The sequence below is a fragment of the Polypterus senegalus genome, chromosome 14 (assembly GCF_016835505.1).
Source record: "Polypterus senegalus isolate Bchr_013 chromosome 14, ASM1683550v1, whole genome shotgun sequence".
Taxonomy (NCBI): Eukaryota; Metazoa; Chordata; class Cladistia; order Polypteriformes; family Polypteridae; genus Polypterus; species Polypterus senegalus.
In genome coordinates this window covers 9,069,530-9,085,191 of record NC_053167.1, presented here as the reverse complement: position 1 = coordinate 9,085,191, position 15,662 = coordinate 9,069,530, and the positions used below count along the sequence as shown (strand labels likewise).

The window sequence follows — 15,662 nt, the reverse complement described above, 5'->3', positions numbered from 1 at the left end:
GAGAAGAGGGCCAAACTTATTCTTGTTGCCGGTACGGATTTTGTTTTCTTGTGTTTTTAAGATTTAAAACAGTCGTTCATGCGTCAGGTGGGTTGTTGCCATTCGGTTTGTTGTAAAGACAAGCAGATCCTCTTCGTTGTTAATTATAGGAAGTTCGAATTGGCACAGCGGGGTTTTTAAATGTTTGATATCAGATTTTTAGATGCTACGTTTGATTCTTTGTGCTTATTGCTGCCAGGACAAGATTTTGGAAAATGAAGACTGAACGTTTTCATAAAACTAGGTTTGGCTAGAGAATGTTAAATCCAAGGTAGCATCTTTAATACAACTCTGCCAGGCCCTGGCTGTGTTGCAGAATGTTATTTTGATTGCATAAGCAAATGTTCCAGGGTGGAGTACATTATTTGGAAGAGGACACAAGCCAAGAATGGAGGTCTTAATACAGTATCACACTGCCTATGTGCTCTTTACCCAGAGTAGACGGTCTTTTCTAATAACATACCGACTATCCATTTACAAACTCATTTAAAAAAGTAATAGGATTGCTGAGACCTCTAACCTATTTTGATGAAAGAATCAACCCAGAATCAGCTGGCAATCAGTTCTAACAACATTTATTTCTATAGCATGTTGTCATACACAAGATGTAGCTCAAAATGCTTTATAAGATGTGAAAGAAATAGCAGCAAGAAAGTAAAAACAAGTTAAAATGATATAATAATGAATAAATACAAAACAAAAAATAGGTACACACATAAAATAAATATGTAATTAGTATAAAAGTACAGTCTTTAGTATCTGTTTTTTAAGTCTCTAAAGATGAATCTGATGATAAGAACAATTGGGTGGGCAGGACAGAAAAAAAACCCTCCAGGGCTGAAGGGGTTCCAAGACCATAAAAACTGTTCAGCCTCCTCTGCTACTACATAAATGTTCTTTAGTTGTTCCTTACTGTTTTTAGGCTTCGTCGAGAGGATTCGATGGAGTGGGTCTCATGGAAAGCTGGGGTTTCCACTTTCATTCAAGAATCACAGACGGTCGCACTGTGCTTTGACCAGGTGGTGGTGGTGCAAAATGACACCACAGAAAAACTGGAAAAGAAAGCAGAGAAAAATAGAGACTAATAATGATTGCAAATCCAAAATGTTATGTTAAGTCTATGCATGTATAGTCTATTAGGAGCAGAAGTAAATTTCGCTACAAAAAAGCCCAATAAACAAGTCGGTTTTTAGGAGTTTTTTTTTTTTTAATGATTCACAATGTTAGTTAAAGCATTCCAGATTTTCTGCTTTCTCACCTGTTCTTGTATGCTTGCATCTTCGAATAATAAGTAGACCATTATTAGAAGATCTAAGGTTACAATTTAGAATGGAGGGGGCAGGCAGCCCAAAATATAGGAAGAAGCAATATTATTTAGAGCTTTATATACCATTAGTAGTACTTTAAAGTCAATTCTAAAGGACACAGGTAACCAATGTAATTTTGCTAAAACTGGAAAGATGTGTTTATTATAAGGACACATCATGTGCTGGAAACTGGGATCCTATATGTATAACAGCATTTGAAATCAACCGCATTATTCTAGTTTGATCACCATTCCTCTGACCTCCCTCTCATTCCCACACATGTATTCTGTCCCTATTTTGTTCCTACTGACCTTCATTCCTCTTCTCTCTAGAGCATAACTCCAGCTCTCCAGGGTCTCTTCGATCTGTTCCCTACTCTCACTACAGATCACAAAATCATCTGCAAACATCATAGTCCAAGGGGACTCCTGACTAATCTCGTCTGTCAACCTGTCCGTCACCATTGCAAATAAGAAAGGGCTCAGAGCTGATTCTTGATGTAATCCCACCTCTACCTTGAATGCACACCTCACCACTGTCACACTTCCCTCATGCATATGGTGTCCTGTATCATTCTTACAAACTTCTCTGCCATTCCCAACGTCCTCATACAATACCACACTCCTCTCTAGCGGTGAGATGGGACATGCAGGTGGTGGGTGTAACAGAGCAAGATGCAGAGGACGGGAAGATATGAAAAAGGATGATCTGCTGTGGCAACTCCTTATAGGACCAGCCAAAAGACAACGAAGCAGAAAAAGAACATGAAAGAAACAGATCTGCTCCTTAGGTTTTAGTCTCCAACGCACTATGTTAAGGAGCGACCTCACTTAGTTCTGCTAGATAATTTATGCAACAATAACTTGTTTCTCAGGACATCTTTGCTGCAAAATTCATGTCATGTTGTTATTTTTGCTTCTCTCTTTTATGCTGTCATCAAGCATTTAGCATGTACTAGACATTTTGTAGGTGACACACTTGTTAAGGAAGCTCATTTATAACTCCTTTGGACTAGTGCATGGGTATATGGAGTCTGCACATTCTTCTTATGCCAGCATATTTTTTTCTGGATACTCTGGTTTTCTTCCCATATCCAAGGATATACTTATTATTTTATATGGTAGCTACAAATTGGTTGTGTGAGTGTGCACTGCTAATGCCTGGTTCCTTGTCTAGTGTTGCTTCTCATCTTGTTTCCAGTGCTGCTATGATAGCCATTGACTCCTTACAACCCTGTGATGCATTATGCCAATTGAATAAATGATAGACAGATTGAGCAGATAAAGATAGGTGTAGCTCTCGGAAAGTCTGAGGCTGAGCATCATAGTGGATGCATGAGTTCTAAGGAAGGGTGTTCACTATAAATTCTGCAAAAGCCCCAGGAATGATTGTCAGAATGATATCAGTGGTTGACTGGGTAAACACTCCCTTGCTAGAATGAAGGCCATGACCAGGAAAGGACTCAAGAGTGCAGTGACACCAGGGGCCACTACAGGAAAATTTAAGTTAGTGGACTGAACCTTAGTCTGCTGTTAGGGTTTAGAGGCCACTATCTGCTGTAGTCCTACTGAGTTAAGAGTCAGGAGCCAAATAGGACAATAGGTGTCAGGTGAAAGGTGACCCGGAGAGTGTGGCAAAAATGGAAAGTAACGGCAAGAGTATTTATAAAACTTGGTTGGTGGGACAGAGCATCATTGAAGACCATGCCAGGTTGGGAGGTTTGTGTGCTTCAATGAAGCTGATGGCTGTGCCAGCTGTATTATTAGTACAGCCACCAAAGCAGGATAGGCCTCAGCTGAAGAGCCAGATGGACTGTGTCCCACAATGACTTCTACCAGGGGTTCTCAACCTTTAGTCCCTCAAGATCACCCAGTGTACTACAAGAATATTTGAGCCTTCAAACAGGCCCTGATATTTGCCCTCTTGTTTGTATTTTTGTTGTCTTTACTCTCTTTTTTTAAGCATAAGACCTTTGTGTTTTCATTAAATAAAAGTGATTTTACTAGTGCCTGAATGTCTTAATCATAACATAAAATAAGTTTATCTTTTTTGGGGATAAATAATAACCATTAAGGGGCGGCACGGTGGCGCAGTGGTAGCGCTGCTGCCTCGCAGTTAGGAGACCCGGGTTCGCTTCCCGAGTCCTCCCTGCGTGGAGTTTGCATGTTCTCCCCGTGTCTGCGTGGGTTTCCTCCCACAATCCAAAGACATGCAGGTTAGGTGAATTGGCGATTCTAAATTGGCCCTGGTGTGTGGGTGTGTTTGTGTGTGTCCTGCGGTGGGTTGGCACCCTGCCCAGGATTAGTTCCTGCCTTGTGCCCTGTGTTGGCTGGGATTGGCTCCAGCAGACCCCCGTGACCCTATTCGGATTCAGTGGGTTAGAAGATGGATGGATGGATGGATAATAACCATTAATTACCAAAATTATGAATTTATCACTACAGATATTTTGATAACAGAAGCTGCTCACTTGATTTCAGTATTTCGTTTTAAATTATGGATAAAATGATTATGTATTTTTGAAAATTAAAAGAAAATCCTTTTTAAAGTTCAAAATAAATCACTGCAGACTTTTTTTTACAGTAGTTATTTCTCAGAAGTTTTTCCACTTCATATAATGAACCAGATGCTTAACTTAAACATTAGGTAAGTTGATTTGTGTTTTCTAATCAATAAAATTAAGTTTAACGTGGACTCAGACGGTGACAACATGTTACTTGAGTTTTCTATTCAAGAAAAGGTGCTTTTCGTGGTGACGTGCAACCTTTTGGTTGAACATGCAAGAATTTCACTGTATTCTGCACACATGCCCATACTTAGAATAGCTCTGTAGCTATGGCACTGTATGTGTCAAATTTGCACATTCCTACCATTATGTGACAGTTCTCTCCGGGACTGTATCAAAAGAGTTACACTTCATAGGAGTGACATAACAAAGGAGGGACATAAGTACCGTATTAAAGGAGTGACATTTTATTGGAGTGACATAACGAGTCACCTACCACACACAACTCAAAGTACGCTGGCCAAAAAAAACGTCGCCTCACCTACCACTTGGATGGTTGTTTGAAATTTATATCTGAGGTTTCACTCCTTTCTTATGTCACTCCTATGACATGTCACTCCTTTGAATAGGACCAGTTCTCTTCAATCATTTCAGTTTTTCACCTAAATTTCCAATATGTGGTCATTGAGTTAATTTGTACTGAATATGGATGAGTGTTGACCTTTGTGATACTATGCCATAACTTGTGCCTGAAGCTGCTGGGAAATGCTGCTGCTTCCATGACCCTGAACAGCTTAAGCTGTGATAACTGAAGATTAGATGCAAATATCTTACTGTTTTAACTATTTCACGTATTACTGTCTGTCTGGAGGCTAGGCTGCGGCTGCATTAGTAATACAACTCGCGCTTTAGGCATCAAAGGTCATTATTTTTGTTAACAATTAAACTCTTACTGGTCACGTTTACAGAGTATTATACAAGTACTGTAGTATCACCCGCCTTGCCGTCTGAAGCTCAAATACTAATTTCCAATATCTCCCATCCTAATACTTTTAACCTTCCTCTTGTGTTAGGGTCAGCACCGACCCGTTTTACTTTTTAAATGCATAAAACTACTACCTAAGGCTTTTTGACTTTGTCAGGAATCTGTATTTAATTAAAATAAAACAAAAAAAAAAAACAATTATACTAAATTATAAAATGCTCTGGTGAAAATTATTACCTTTGTGTTGGTAGGGTCAGTTTTGACCCAGTTATAATTCAAGGTTATAAAACAATAGTTAGGGTCAAAACAAAAATCATAAACACACTTTGAGGGGCTTCTCTCTTTGCCTGTGTGTCTCATTACCTGAACAAAGAAAACAAACTAGAGAAAAATCTGACAAGCTTGCTCCCATCAGGGATGTCTGGGAAAGGTGGGTGCAGCTCCTTACACTGATGGACAACCCAGGGCCAGAGGTAACAGTTGATAAACGTTTTGTCCCTTTCCGTGGAAAATGCCCTTTCCGGCAGTACATGCCTAGTAAGCCTGGGAAATACGACATCAAAATTTGGGCAGCCTGTGATGCAAAAACCAGCTATGCATGGAATCTGCAGATTTACACTGGCAAACATGCAAGTGGCATTCCTGAGAAAAATCAAGGAAAACGTGTAGTCCTCGATATGACTACTGGACTAAGGGGTCACAATATCACATGTGACAATTTTTTTACCAGCTATGACCTTGGACAAGAACTTCTCAGGTGGAAACTTACCACAGTAAAAAAAAAATAAACCTGAGCTGCCTGCCGAAATTTTGCAGGTGAAGGACAGGGCTCCATTTTCTTCAAAATTTGCTTTTACAGACACCATCATGGTTGTTTCATGTTGTCCAAAAAAACACCGGAGTGTGATACTTATGTCCACTTTTCACAAAGACGCAGCTGTGTCATCAGCAACTGACAAAAAGACCATAATTATCTTGGACTATAATAAAAACAAAGGTGGAGTGGACAACCTGGACAAGCTGACTGCCACCTACACTTGCCAGAGAATGACCAGGAGATGGCCAATGGTTGTGTTTTATAACATTCTAGATGTGTCTGCATACAATGCATTTGTGTTGTGGACCCACATTCACCTAGGGTGGAACTCAACTAGCAAAAAACAAGCAGAGAATGTTTCTTGAGGAGTTAGGAAGTTCCCTTGTCAAGGCACACATTGAGCGAAGGAAACGGGTGCCCCGGGACCCAGCCGCTGCAGCCTTGGTCAGACAGCTGCAGAGCTCACGTAGCACTCCTTCCATACCATCAGCAACACAAAGAGCATCAGTGCCAGCATCCTCTTTGGCCAGCACTGCTTCAACATCAACCTACACAGCCACAACTCCACTGAGGCCACCCGATTCTAAAAGAAAGAGGTGTCAGGTCTGCCCTAGCAATAAAGACAGAAAGACAAATGTACTCTGCTTCTTCTGCAAAAAATATATTTGCAAAGAACACACTAAAAGTGTCACTTCTTGCCACACATGCATCTAAATACACATGCATGTTCTTGCACACAAAGACGTTTTTTGGTACTAGTGCCTCATTTCTATTGGTTTTAATTGCTTGATTGTTCGTTGTTTGTTTGACCTTGCAAATCCACATTTTGAGATTTACTTGTTTAGCTTTCCATTTATATTAAAAGTTATTTTTGAAAATACTTTTTTGCCTTTTTCTTTAAAATAAATATATATGGGTCAAATTTGACCCGTAACACCATAGATGTTACTATAGTAATTAATATTATAATAAAAAATATATATAACAAATTTATTTAAGAGATGTGTTCTAATACCCCTCAGTAATAGTCAGGTAACATAACAACCTTTTATTTATTTAAATAATTCTCTTGAGGTTCATTTAATCATTTTTTAAAATTGAAAACGAGAGGTATGCTGTTAAAATAAAAGCTCATGAGGTCACAGTCCAAAAAATTGGATGATAAATAATTGTTTTGAGGGTAATATGGCTGATTAAAGACACGGGTCAAAACCGACCCGTTAACATAAGAGATAGTAACAGAAAGCTAACATAAGAGGAAGGTTAAGAAACAGGGCACTCTTTCCTACTTTGCTCAAGGCGCGTAATAATCTAATTTGTCATGTAAGTATATATTGTAGAGAGACTGCACTTTTTTATATTGGTCAAAATTTACATCATAAGAATAGCCCGTCCCAGACAGTTATCCGATTGGCCGCGGTGGAATATCTTAAGCGTATAACCACGCCCACTGCCAGATTTCCAGCCAATCAAGCTGATAGCATACTGTAGCATACTGTAGAATCGGAAATTAAAAGCCACTCAAAACTCGCGAACGATTAACTTTATTCTTCGCGTCTCAAAATGCTCACCACTCGTAAACCAGATATAAGTGATTCAGCGATGCCAGTGGGATTAGAACGGTACTGATTATATATTGCTTTGAATTTCAAGTCTGTATTGGCAGATTCCCGGATGTAAACGGAAGGAGGCGTGGCATGCGGCCACCTGCCTGCAGACTTCTTCTGACCGTGGGCATCTGGCGGACTGGGCAAGATAAGCAAGATGAAGAGGTGTGTGCACCCACCCCCGTGCGTATGTTGGACAAGTTTGTGTTTGGTGGTCTGCTTAGCGCTCTAAACTAGAGCAAAGCAAACTGCGCTATATACATTCTCTTTTGACAAAAGAAGCAGTTGCCGCGTAGTAAACGGTGCATTGCTGGAAACTGCCGCTGATGGAGAGTAAGGGCACTACGTAAGCAGTTGTCTGTTCATTTGTGTCGCCTAGTAGACCGGCAGTTTTGTGCAGTTTCGATTTTACGTTGTGAGTACGTGTCCAGCTTGATTTGACATTGTGTAATCAATCAGTTTACAATAATCTTTTATGGTATGGTTATAAACATATTGGTTGTAAAAAACATTCATGGGTAAAGTGTCTGAATAAAATCAATCTGTATATATAATAGGTGTGTCTTTTCAAAACTGCGTTGGGAGGCATATACACAGAATGCCAACCTTTTAAAAATCCAAATCTTTTTAGCTTTTTTTATTTGTATTTTTATTATCTTAAACACAATCATTTGAAACATATCAGTATATCCGGCGTCTTTATCAAAATATTTTAATTAAAGCGCAGGAACATGAAGCTCTATCACACGTTGCAAGCAGCCAGCACTTTAAGACAGACCTTAAATAGACTCCCATACAGCCGATACTGTGTTTCCTCGTGTTTTCTGGCTATTCCATTTTCACCCACTTCTGAAGAAGACGTTACTGTTCAGGTTAATTAATGACTCTATCCCGGCGTGCCCTTCATGTTACTGGTTAGGTGCCATCTTTCAGTGACCTAAACGAGTTAGTATGTTGGATGAATGAATGGAGTTTTAGATGCAAGCACCAAGTTTGTGATTTAAAGCGCACGACTATGATGTATTTTACTACTTTGAAGAAAGCGAAGTGTCTACTACTAAAGGCATATAAGGGAAAACAAGTTATGAGATGCGGAACACATTGAAAAGAGATTATTGTAAATGTAAAAAGAATCTAGTAATGAACTAGTATGCTGAGCAATTTAAAAACGACACTTCTGATATTACAATTGTTAAATAGTAAACAAGCACACAAGAAAGACTATAAGGGCTCAGAGAGACTTAAAAATTGCAAACCTCAGCATTGTGTGTTTAACATCTCAGAGATTAATTATTTAATCAGGAGTGCAAAACTCTTTATGCTTTGCCAAATGAGTAAATACAATGCACTCTGTAGGTTTTGGGGTCACAAAGTCAAATTGGTATGTTAAAATTATTTACAAGCAATTTTGTGTTTGAAATTAAAATAATTAAGAGGCAAAAGCACTATGTACCATATTTTGTCTATGGGTATCTTTACACATGATATTAAGAGCTAAAATAATACTATTTTTTTGTGTTCTATGCCCCCAAGTAAGTATTTGTACAAATTTGCACAAAGGAAATTACAACAGTATAAATTTAGTCGTTGGCTGCAAATCTTTTTATGCATCAACTACAGAAAACTATAAATTAATTACAGGAAATTGTCAGCTAATCTGCATATTATGTGCATATAGGACTGTCTATTTACAATTAAATATTTTTTTTAGCTTTCCATACTGCCTAATTCATACATATTTCTAATGGCAGAAAAATAGGCTTATTGTGTTTTACTTAAGTTTAGAACTCAAAAGTAATCAGCTGTCTAATTTCTTCTTACCTTTAATGAGCAATGACATCATTGATTCTTGTAAACTGAAATTAAGGACAACTGTTGAACGTAACACTTGTCCATTTGCAGTGCAGGATTTATGTATAAGCTACACAAGCTATAGCTTAGGGCCCCTGCCTTCTTGGGGGCCCCCAAAACAAATCATATTTGGCACTTATATAGAATATCTGGACTTATAAAGGGCCCCATGTCTCAAATAGCTTAGGGCCTTATCAAGTCTAAATCCGGCCCTGTCCATTTGCATGGCTCAGGAAATACTGAATAAATTAATGGAATATTGAAAAGGTGGCTCCCAGTTTTACATTGCAGTAGGTTGCTGCCTGCTTTGTGGCTTCCTCTCCATAGTGCAGGTTTACTAGATTTAGTAGATGCAATGTTTTCTCTTTAAAGGATTAAATAACTAATATTTGTGTCTAGTTGCACTGTAAGCCATAGACTCTGACCTTAAATTTTAATTGAATGTCTCAGCCTGAGTTCCACTTTGCACTAACTAAAGCCCACAGGAGAAAGCACTAGCTGTCTGAATTGGTTATTAATTACGAAAGTTTTCAAATTACAGTTTTACAAAATTAATTAACTAGTAAATATTAATACTTTTTGTCTACTCAAATTAACTTTTTATCTAAAACTGAAAAAATATTTTATATTTAAAGAGATTGTTTAAATAGTAAGAAAAAGATGTTTTTGGAAAAATTCTGAATTGTTCTCTGTTTTTTTTTTCCCATAGCTGTGTCATAAAGTGAACCTGACGGCATGAAGACACAGTGTGAACACATCAGATTTACTGATGCTTCCATTTGTTTCACTGAATTACAGTCCATTGCCAGTGAGTTTCTAAAGTTACCAGATTATAAACTGAAGTAAATTTTATATGAAAAAATAAATCATAGTGCACTTGACAGATGAATAATTCTCCATATCATACCAGCTGTTTCAATTTATGAGGCAAGAAGCTTGTTATAAGTTAAAGATAACAGGCATATAGAGTTTTCATAAGAAAATGCCACAACATATTCTAGACAGTTTTACCTGCTGTGTCCAACGAACTGGACAGTGTTTGGAACAATCACTTAAGCAAATTACTGTAGTAAAAAATTTGTAAAGCTTAAACCAAAAAAAAAAAGAAATTCTTTGCAGTCTTTGTAAAATAAACTGTTGCATATTTTATAATTGACCAATTAAATATTAAGGTTACGTGTATGAATGTTTTAGTGACTGTCCGGTTAAGTAACTGGCTCACAGTTGCACAACAAGAAAGTGGATGGGATTGAATAAGCATCCGTTGGCTTTGTAGTCCAAAGTCATAGCTGAAAGGCCACAGTCTTGTTGTCGTTAAGAAATGGCTGTAGGATTTAGGTCCTTTTTTAATCTTCCAAAATGAGTCAGTTATACAGTTTTAGTGTGAAAAACTTGCAGAAAGTCCAAATAGTACCCATTCACTTGGAACCCATCCATCCATTTTCTAACCCGCTGAATCCGAATCCGGGTCTGCCGGAGCCAATCCCAGCCAACACAGGGCACAAGGCAGGAACCAATCCTGGGCAGGGTGCCAACCCACCGCAGGACACACACAAACACACACTAGGGCCAATTTAGAATCGCCAATCCACCTAACCTGCACGTCTTTGGATTGTGGGAGGAAACCCACGCAGACACGGGGAGAACATGCAAACTCCACGCAGGGAGGACCCGGGAAGCGAACCCGGGTCTCCTAACTGCGAGGCAGCAGCGCTACCACTGCGCCACCGTGCCGTCACTTGGAACCATTGAATATAAATTAGCAAAGGACAAGATGTTGAAGGAATGTAACCATACTTTATAACATTACCATTTGAATTACATTTGCCACTAGAACTTGCTTCAAACCTTTAAATCTTTGCAAAAGCAAAAAGTTTTACGAAGTAAAACAAAATGTGAAATAAAGTTTTATAGCTTTGTTTTTACTTTTTTGCTCATTTTTAAAATAGAAAGGTTTTTTACAATGATAAATACTAACTAAGCAATGGAACACTTGCTTTATTTGTAGTTTTACCAGCACAGTATAATGCAGATTCATTTTTATTGCAGGTGCAGTATTTTGCTGACAAGAATGGTTTTGGATTGTGCCTTCTAAAGAAGCACCACGTCAAATAAGATAAATGGTGCCATTTCAGACCGTTGCAGTACTACTAAAGTAAGATAATATTTCTGCCAACATGCACAGACTGGCCAGCTTTTACAGTGCTCACAGCTCCAGTTGCATGGCTGTTTTCATGCATTCCCGTGTAAAAAAGGCCTTCCTATTGGTCACATTGTGTAGAATGTACAGAGTAAAGCCCCAGTCCAGCCAGCTCACATTTTCTCAAGTAAATCATATTCTGAAAAGCAATGAATACAGCTACAAGGTTCAGGCCTATGATGGGAAAAACTTGAGTTCTGTCATAGGATTTGATAGCAACCTCCTGCCAGCTAATGTTCCAAGTGAGGACAGGAGAAGTGCTGCAACCTGCATGCAAAGCCGAGGAATGCTGTTTGGAGTCTTTGATGGACATGCAGGCTATGCCTGTGCCCAGGCAGTCAGTGAAAGACTTCTGTATTATATTGCGGTTTCTTTTTTGCCTGCACAAACTTTGATTGATATTGAGGAGGCAGTGGAGAAAGAGAAGCCTGTCTGTCCCATTTTGCAGTGGCATAAGCACCCCAATGATTATGTGAATACAGAATCTGGCAAGCTCTATTTTAATAGTCTGAGAAACTACTGGCAAGAACTAATAGACTTGAGTGATGTGGAGGAAATGGATGTTAAAACAGCCCTCATTCATGCATTTAAGAGATTAGATCATGACATTTCAGTAGAGGCGCAGGTGGACTTTAATGACCCCTTTTCACACCACACTCCACTGAGGGTGGCAATCTCTGGTTCAACAGCCTGTATTGCACATGTTGATGGAGTGGACTTACACGTGGCTAACCTTGGAGATAGCCGGGCTGTGCTTGGGGTCCAGAATAATGATGGCACCTGGTCTGCATTGACCATTACCAATGACCACAATGCTCAGAACCCAGATGAATTAAGAAGAGTTCGATCTGAGCATCCCAAGTCAGAAGAGAAGACCATTGTCAAGCATGACAGATTGCTTGGGCTTCTGATGCCTTTCAGGGCATTTGGGGATGTTAAATTCAAATGGAGTACTGAGTTGCAGAGCAGAATCTTTGAAAACAGACCAGAGTTGGTTGCAGGTAATGAGTATGCAAAGATCTTACCTACCAATTACCATACACCTCCATATCTTACCGCTGAGCCAGAAGTCACTTACCACCGCCTAAGACCCCAGGACAAATTCCTCATTTTGGCAACAGATGGATTATGGGAGCAGATGCACAGGCAAAATGTTGTGCAGGTCATAGGTGAGCATCTCACAGGGATTCATCTTCAAAAGCCCCTTTCAGGTCTTTCTTTAACATTAGGTCAGATGCATCATTTATTGACAGAGAGAAAGGCAAGAGCTTCATTAGGACTGGAGGATAATAACTCTGCAACTCACCTGATTCGCCATGCAATAGGTAGTGATGAGTTTGGCACTGTGGAGTACAGCCGGTTGCTAAAGATGCTGAGTTTGCCTCAAGAGCTGGCAAGGATGTATAGGGATGACATGACAATTACAATTGTACAGTTCAACTCTCACATCATAGAGGCTTATTACAAAGAGACCACGTACAGTAGTCTTGCATAATTCTATGGGCTAGTTGTTTGAGTTAGGAATACATTTACATTTATTTGCTTGGCAGGTGCTTTTATTCAAAGCGGCTTACAAAGGATGTAAACATAATCGTGTAATACTTTGAATACATTGGAAATACTTTGTGGAATTGCATTCTGGGATTGTTACACTACCTACAGCTGGTTGATCCTGTTTAAAAGAATTGGAAATTTCTCAAAATCTTACTCTGTTGGAAGTAATTTAAAAAAATTACAGTACCTTTCCAAGGTAAAATGCCTATAGGTTTTTATACCAGATAAATTAAATGAAAAATGTGCAAATCTAGGCATTTGGAGCTTGACATGTTAAAAAAAAAACACTGATTTGCAGAGTTTTGACAAAGTTTACAGACAGTACAGATGCATAAATCTTGCTTTAGCCATTCTAAACTAATATTAAAAAATAGTTTCTTTTTTAATTTACGTAAACACCTTTTTCCATACTACACAGGTTTAAAGTGTTGTTTTCAGTTCAGTTATCTTTATTTCTTTATAGCTGAAGATAAGATCAAAAGCATTTACACAGATATTTAAATACAAAATTATAATAAAAAGGTATATAGATGTAGAACGGTGACATAGCTAAGTACCTATCCATTTCAATTACTATAAATAGAGGGATCAGTAAAGATTAGGTAAATGTTGCCACCAGGGGATCCAGACAAGTTGCAGTGAAAAAGAGGAGAACCAGTTAACAACACTCTTGTAATAATGTATCTCTGGTGGGTCCAAGGTAAAATAAAAAGTAAATGAAACTTTGCGAGAGACAGCCTAGTGGACCACCCTTCACCTCTTCTGGCCTTCCTACAGTATTTATCATGATGTGAACGAGCCCCGGACACAGACAGGTAGACATGTTGTAATTCCACCACCACACATTTATTTACAATATTTACAGTTCAAAAGTGCACACAAACCCCAACAAGACCCCCAAAGTCCAGGCCTCTCACACTCTCTGCCTTTCTTCGGGCCGCCTCCACTCTCGCTTCTCCTGCTTTGTCCTCTCCTCACCCGACTCCAGCCTCAAATGAAGGGAGGCGGCCCCTTTTATCCACACCCGGATGTGCTCCAGGTGCTTCCCAGCAATCTCCCGCTGACACGCCCCAGTGTGGCAGAAGTGCCCGCTGTACTCCCGGAAGCACGCCGGGTGTCCCTGCTTCTCTTCCCCCCAGCACTTCCTGGTGTAGCAGAAGTGCTGAGGTCCAGGGCTCCCAAGGCATTGGGGCTCCCCCTGGCGGTAACCATGGGCCCCTACAGGGTTGGGCTTCCAAGCCCCTCTACCCGTGGCCCCCAACACAACCAGGGCAGTCGCCCCCTCGTGGTCTGGAGGAGGCGCAAGCCCTCCTCCGGTCCTCCTGGGCGTCCCGGCTGGGTACCACCCCCAGCCATCCGCCACATATGAATAATATAGCACATGCTAATGTTAGGATGGTCCAGTGGGTAGTGATACTGTCTCAATGAACCAAATCCTAAAATACTGCATTAAGTCAATATCTGTGTGAAGTTTGTATGTTCTAACTTATTCTGCAGTAAATTTTCTCCCAGAGTTTAGGTAACTTGGCTATTGTAAATGGGCCCTACTATAAATGAGTATTTGGTATGTGCCCTGCAATCGCTCGGCACCATGTCCAGCGTTGTTTCCCTCCTCAGACCCAGCACTGCCAGGATAGGCTCCAGCTCTGTTGACCTTGAATTGGATTAAACAGTTTTGAAAATTAATGTATGTTTATTTACTAGTTTCCACAACTAGCACACTATTTCATATATGTATTGTCATTAGAATTTTGCATATTTTAAACACAAACACATTAAAAGTAAAATATAATGGTATAGCTTGAACTTGTATTAGAAGTGTAACGACTTTAAACTACAAAAATAGAAAATAAAACCGTAGATCTTGACCCAGACAAATCTGTTTTCTTCATCTTAGGAATGTTTCTTTTTATTTGGCTGTTGCTACTCCTTTAGCTTTTGCGCTTGTCAAAGCTCAGTCAGGATATGCAGGATTAGATAATGTTAAAGTAATAACAGTACTTCAAAAAAAAAAAAAAATCTTCTAGTAAGCATTAATTTAAGAACATAAGAAGTCTGATATATGAGTGGAGACCATTCAGTCCATCACACTTGTTGGTGAGCTAAGAGTTTAGATGGCCTAATGGCTCATCCAGAAACATTGACCCTTTGAGTAGATAAGTGATTTCTGTGTCATGTATTAAATGCATTTCCCCTTAATTTCTGTTAGTTAGTTAGTTAGTTAGTGTCTTTGAATATACAATTCACTGTTAAATGAAGGAATTCTGCTGGATTCGTTTTATTAATGACTTTGAGGATTTCAAAATTTCAAAAACAATTAGATCCTCACACATCATTCTTTACTCAGGACTGAAAAGACTTTTTTCTGTGAACCTGAGTACATTTTGTAAAATAAATTTCCAAAATGGATATAGGCCTACATGTATATTGTTTTTATTTGAAAATATTAGCTTAAAAGGTTCAGTATTTTAATTAAAAAACTGCTTTCTCCTTAAATAAATTGCATAATGGACCTTCTAATCCCCAAGATGATTAACACTAAAGTTTCGTTTTGTAGTGCTTACATCTTATCTTCTTATATAATACGCTACCATGGCTGTTCGTTTGTCTGTCCAGGATTTTAAATCACCCGTCACTCGCAAACCGTTTGAACTATTGACTTGAAATTTGGTACACATATGCTACATGACGTCTACTATCCACTTTCGGGGTGATGCTTTTTATTACTCTTTTTATTTTTATTTTATTTTATTGTAAAATCAAGTCTCAGCAGCTCGCAGCAGGGTGGCAGTGCAG

General features: G+C 39.1%; 1 protein-coding gene across 4 annotated transcripts; it reads left to right on the top strand.

The window, feature by feature from the left end:
* The first annotated feature begins 7,164 nt into the window (after positions 1-7,164).
* On the top strand, positions 7,165-13,735 carry si:ch211-15p9.2 (uncharacterized protein LOC562650 homolog). Of its 4 annotated transcripts, none has more exons than XM_039735899.1 (3): positions 7,165-7,276; positions 9,822-9,920; positions 11,162-13,735. In XM_039735899.1, the coding sequence occupies exon 3, from the start codon at positions 11,290-11,292 to the stop codon at positions 12,805-12,807; it is 1,518 nt and encodes a 505-aa protein (XP_039591833.1). In that variant the 5' UTR covers positions 7,165-7,276; positions 9,822-9,920; positions 11,162-11,289; the 3' UTR covers positions 12,808-13,735. The 4 variants fall into 4 exon arrangements, with proteins under 4 accessions (XP_039591833.1, XP_039591829.1, XP_039591831.1 ...); XM_039735895.1 differs by having other exon boundaries at positions 7,165-7,426; XM_039735897.1 differs by having other exon boundaries at positions 7,165-7,444.
* The last annotated feature ends 1,927 nt before the right edge of the window (positions 13,736-15,662 follow it).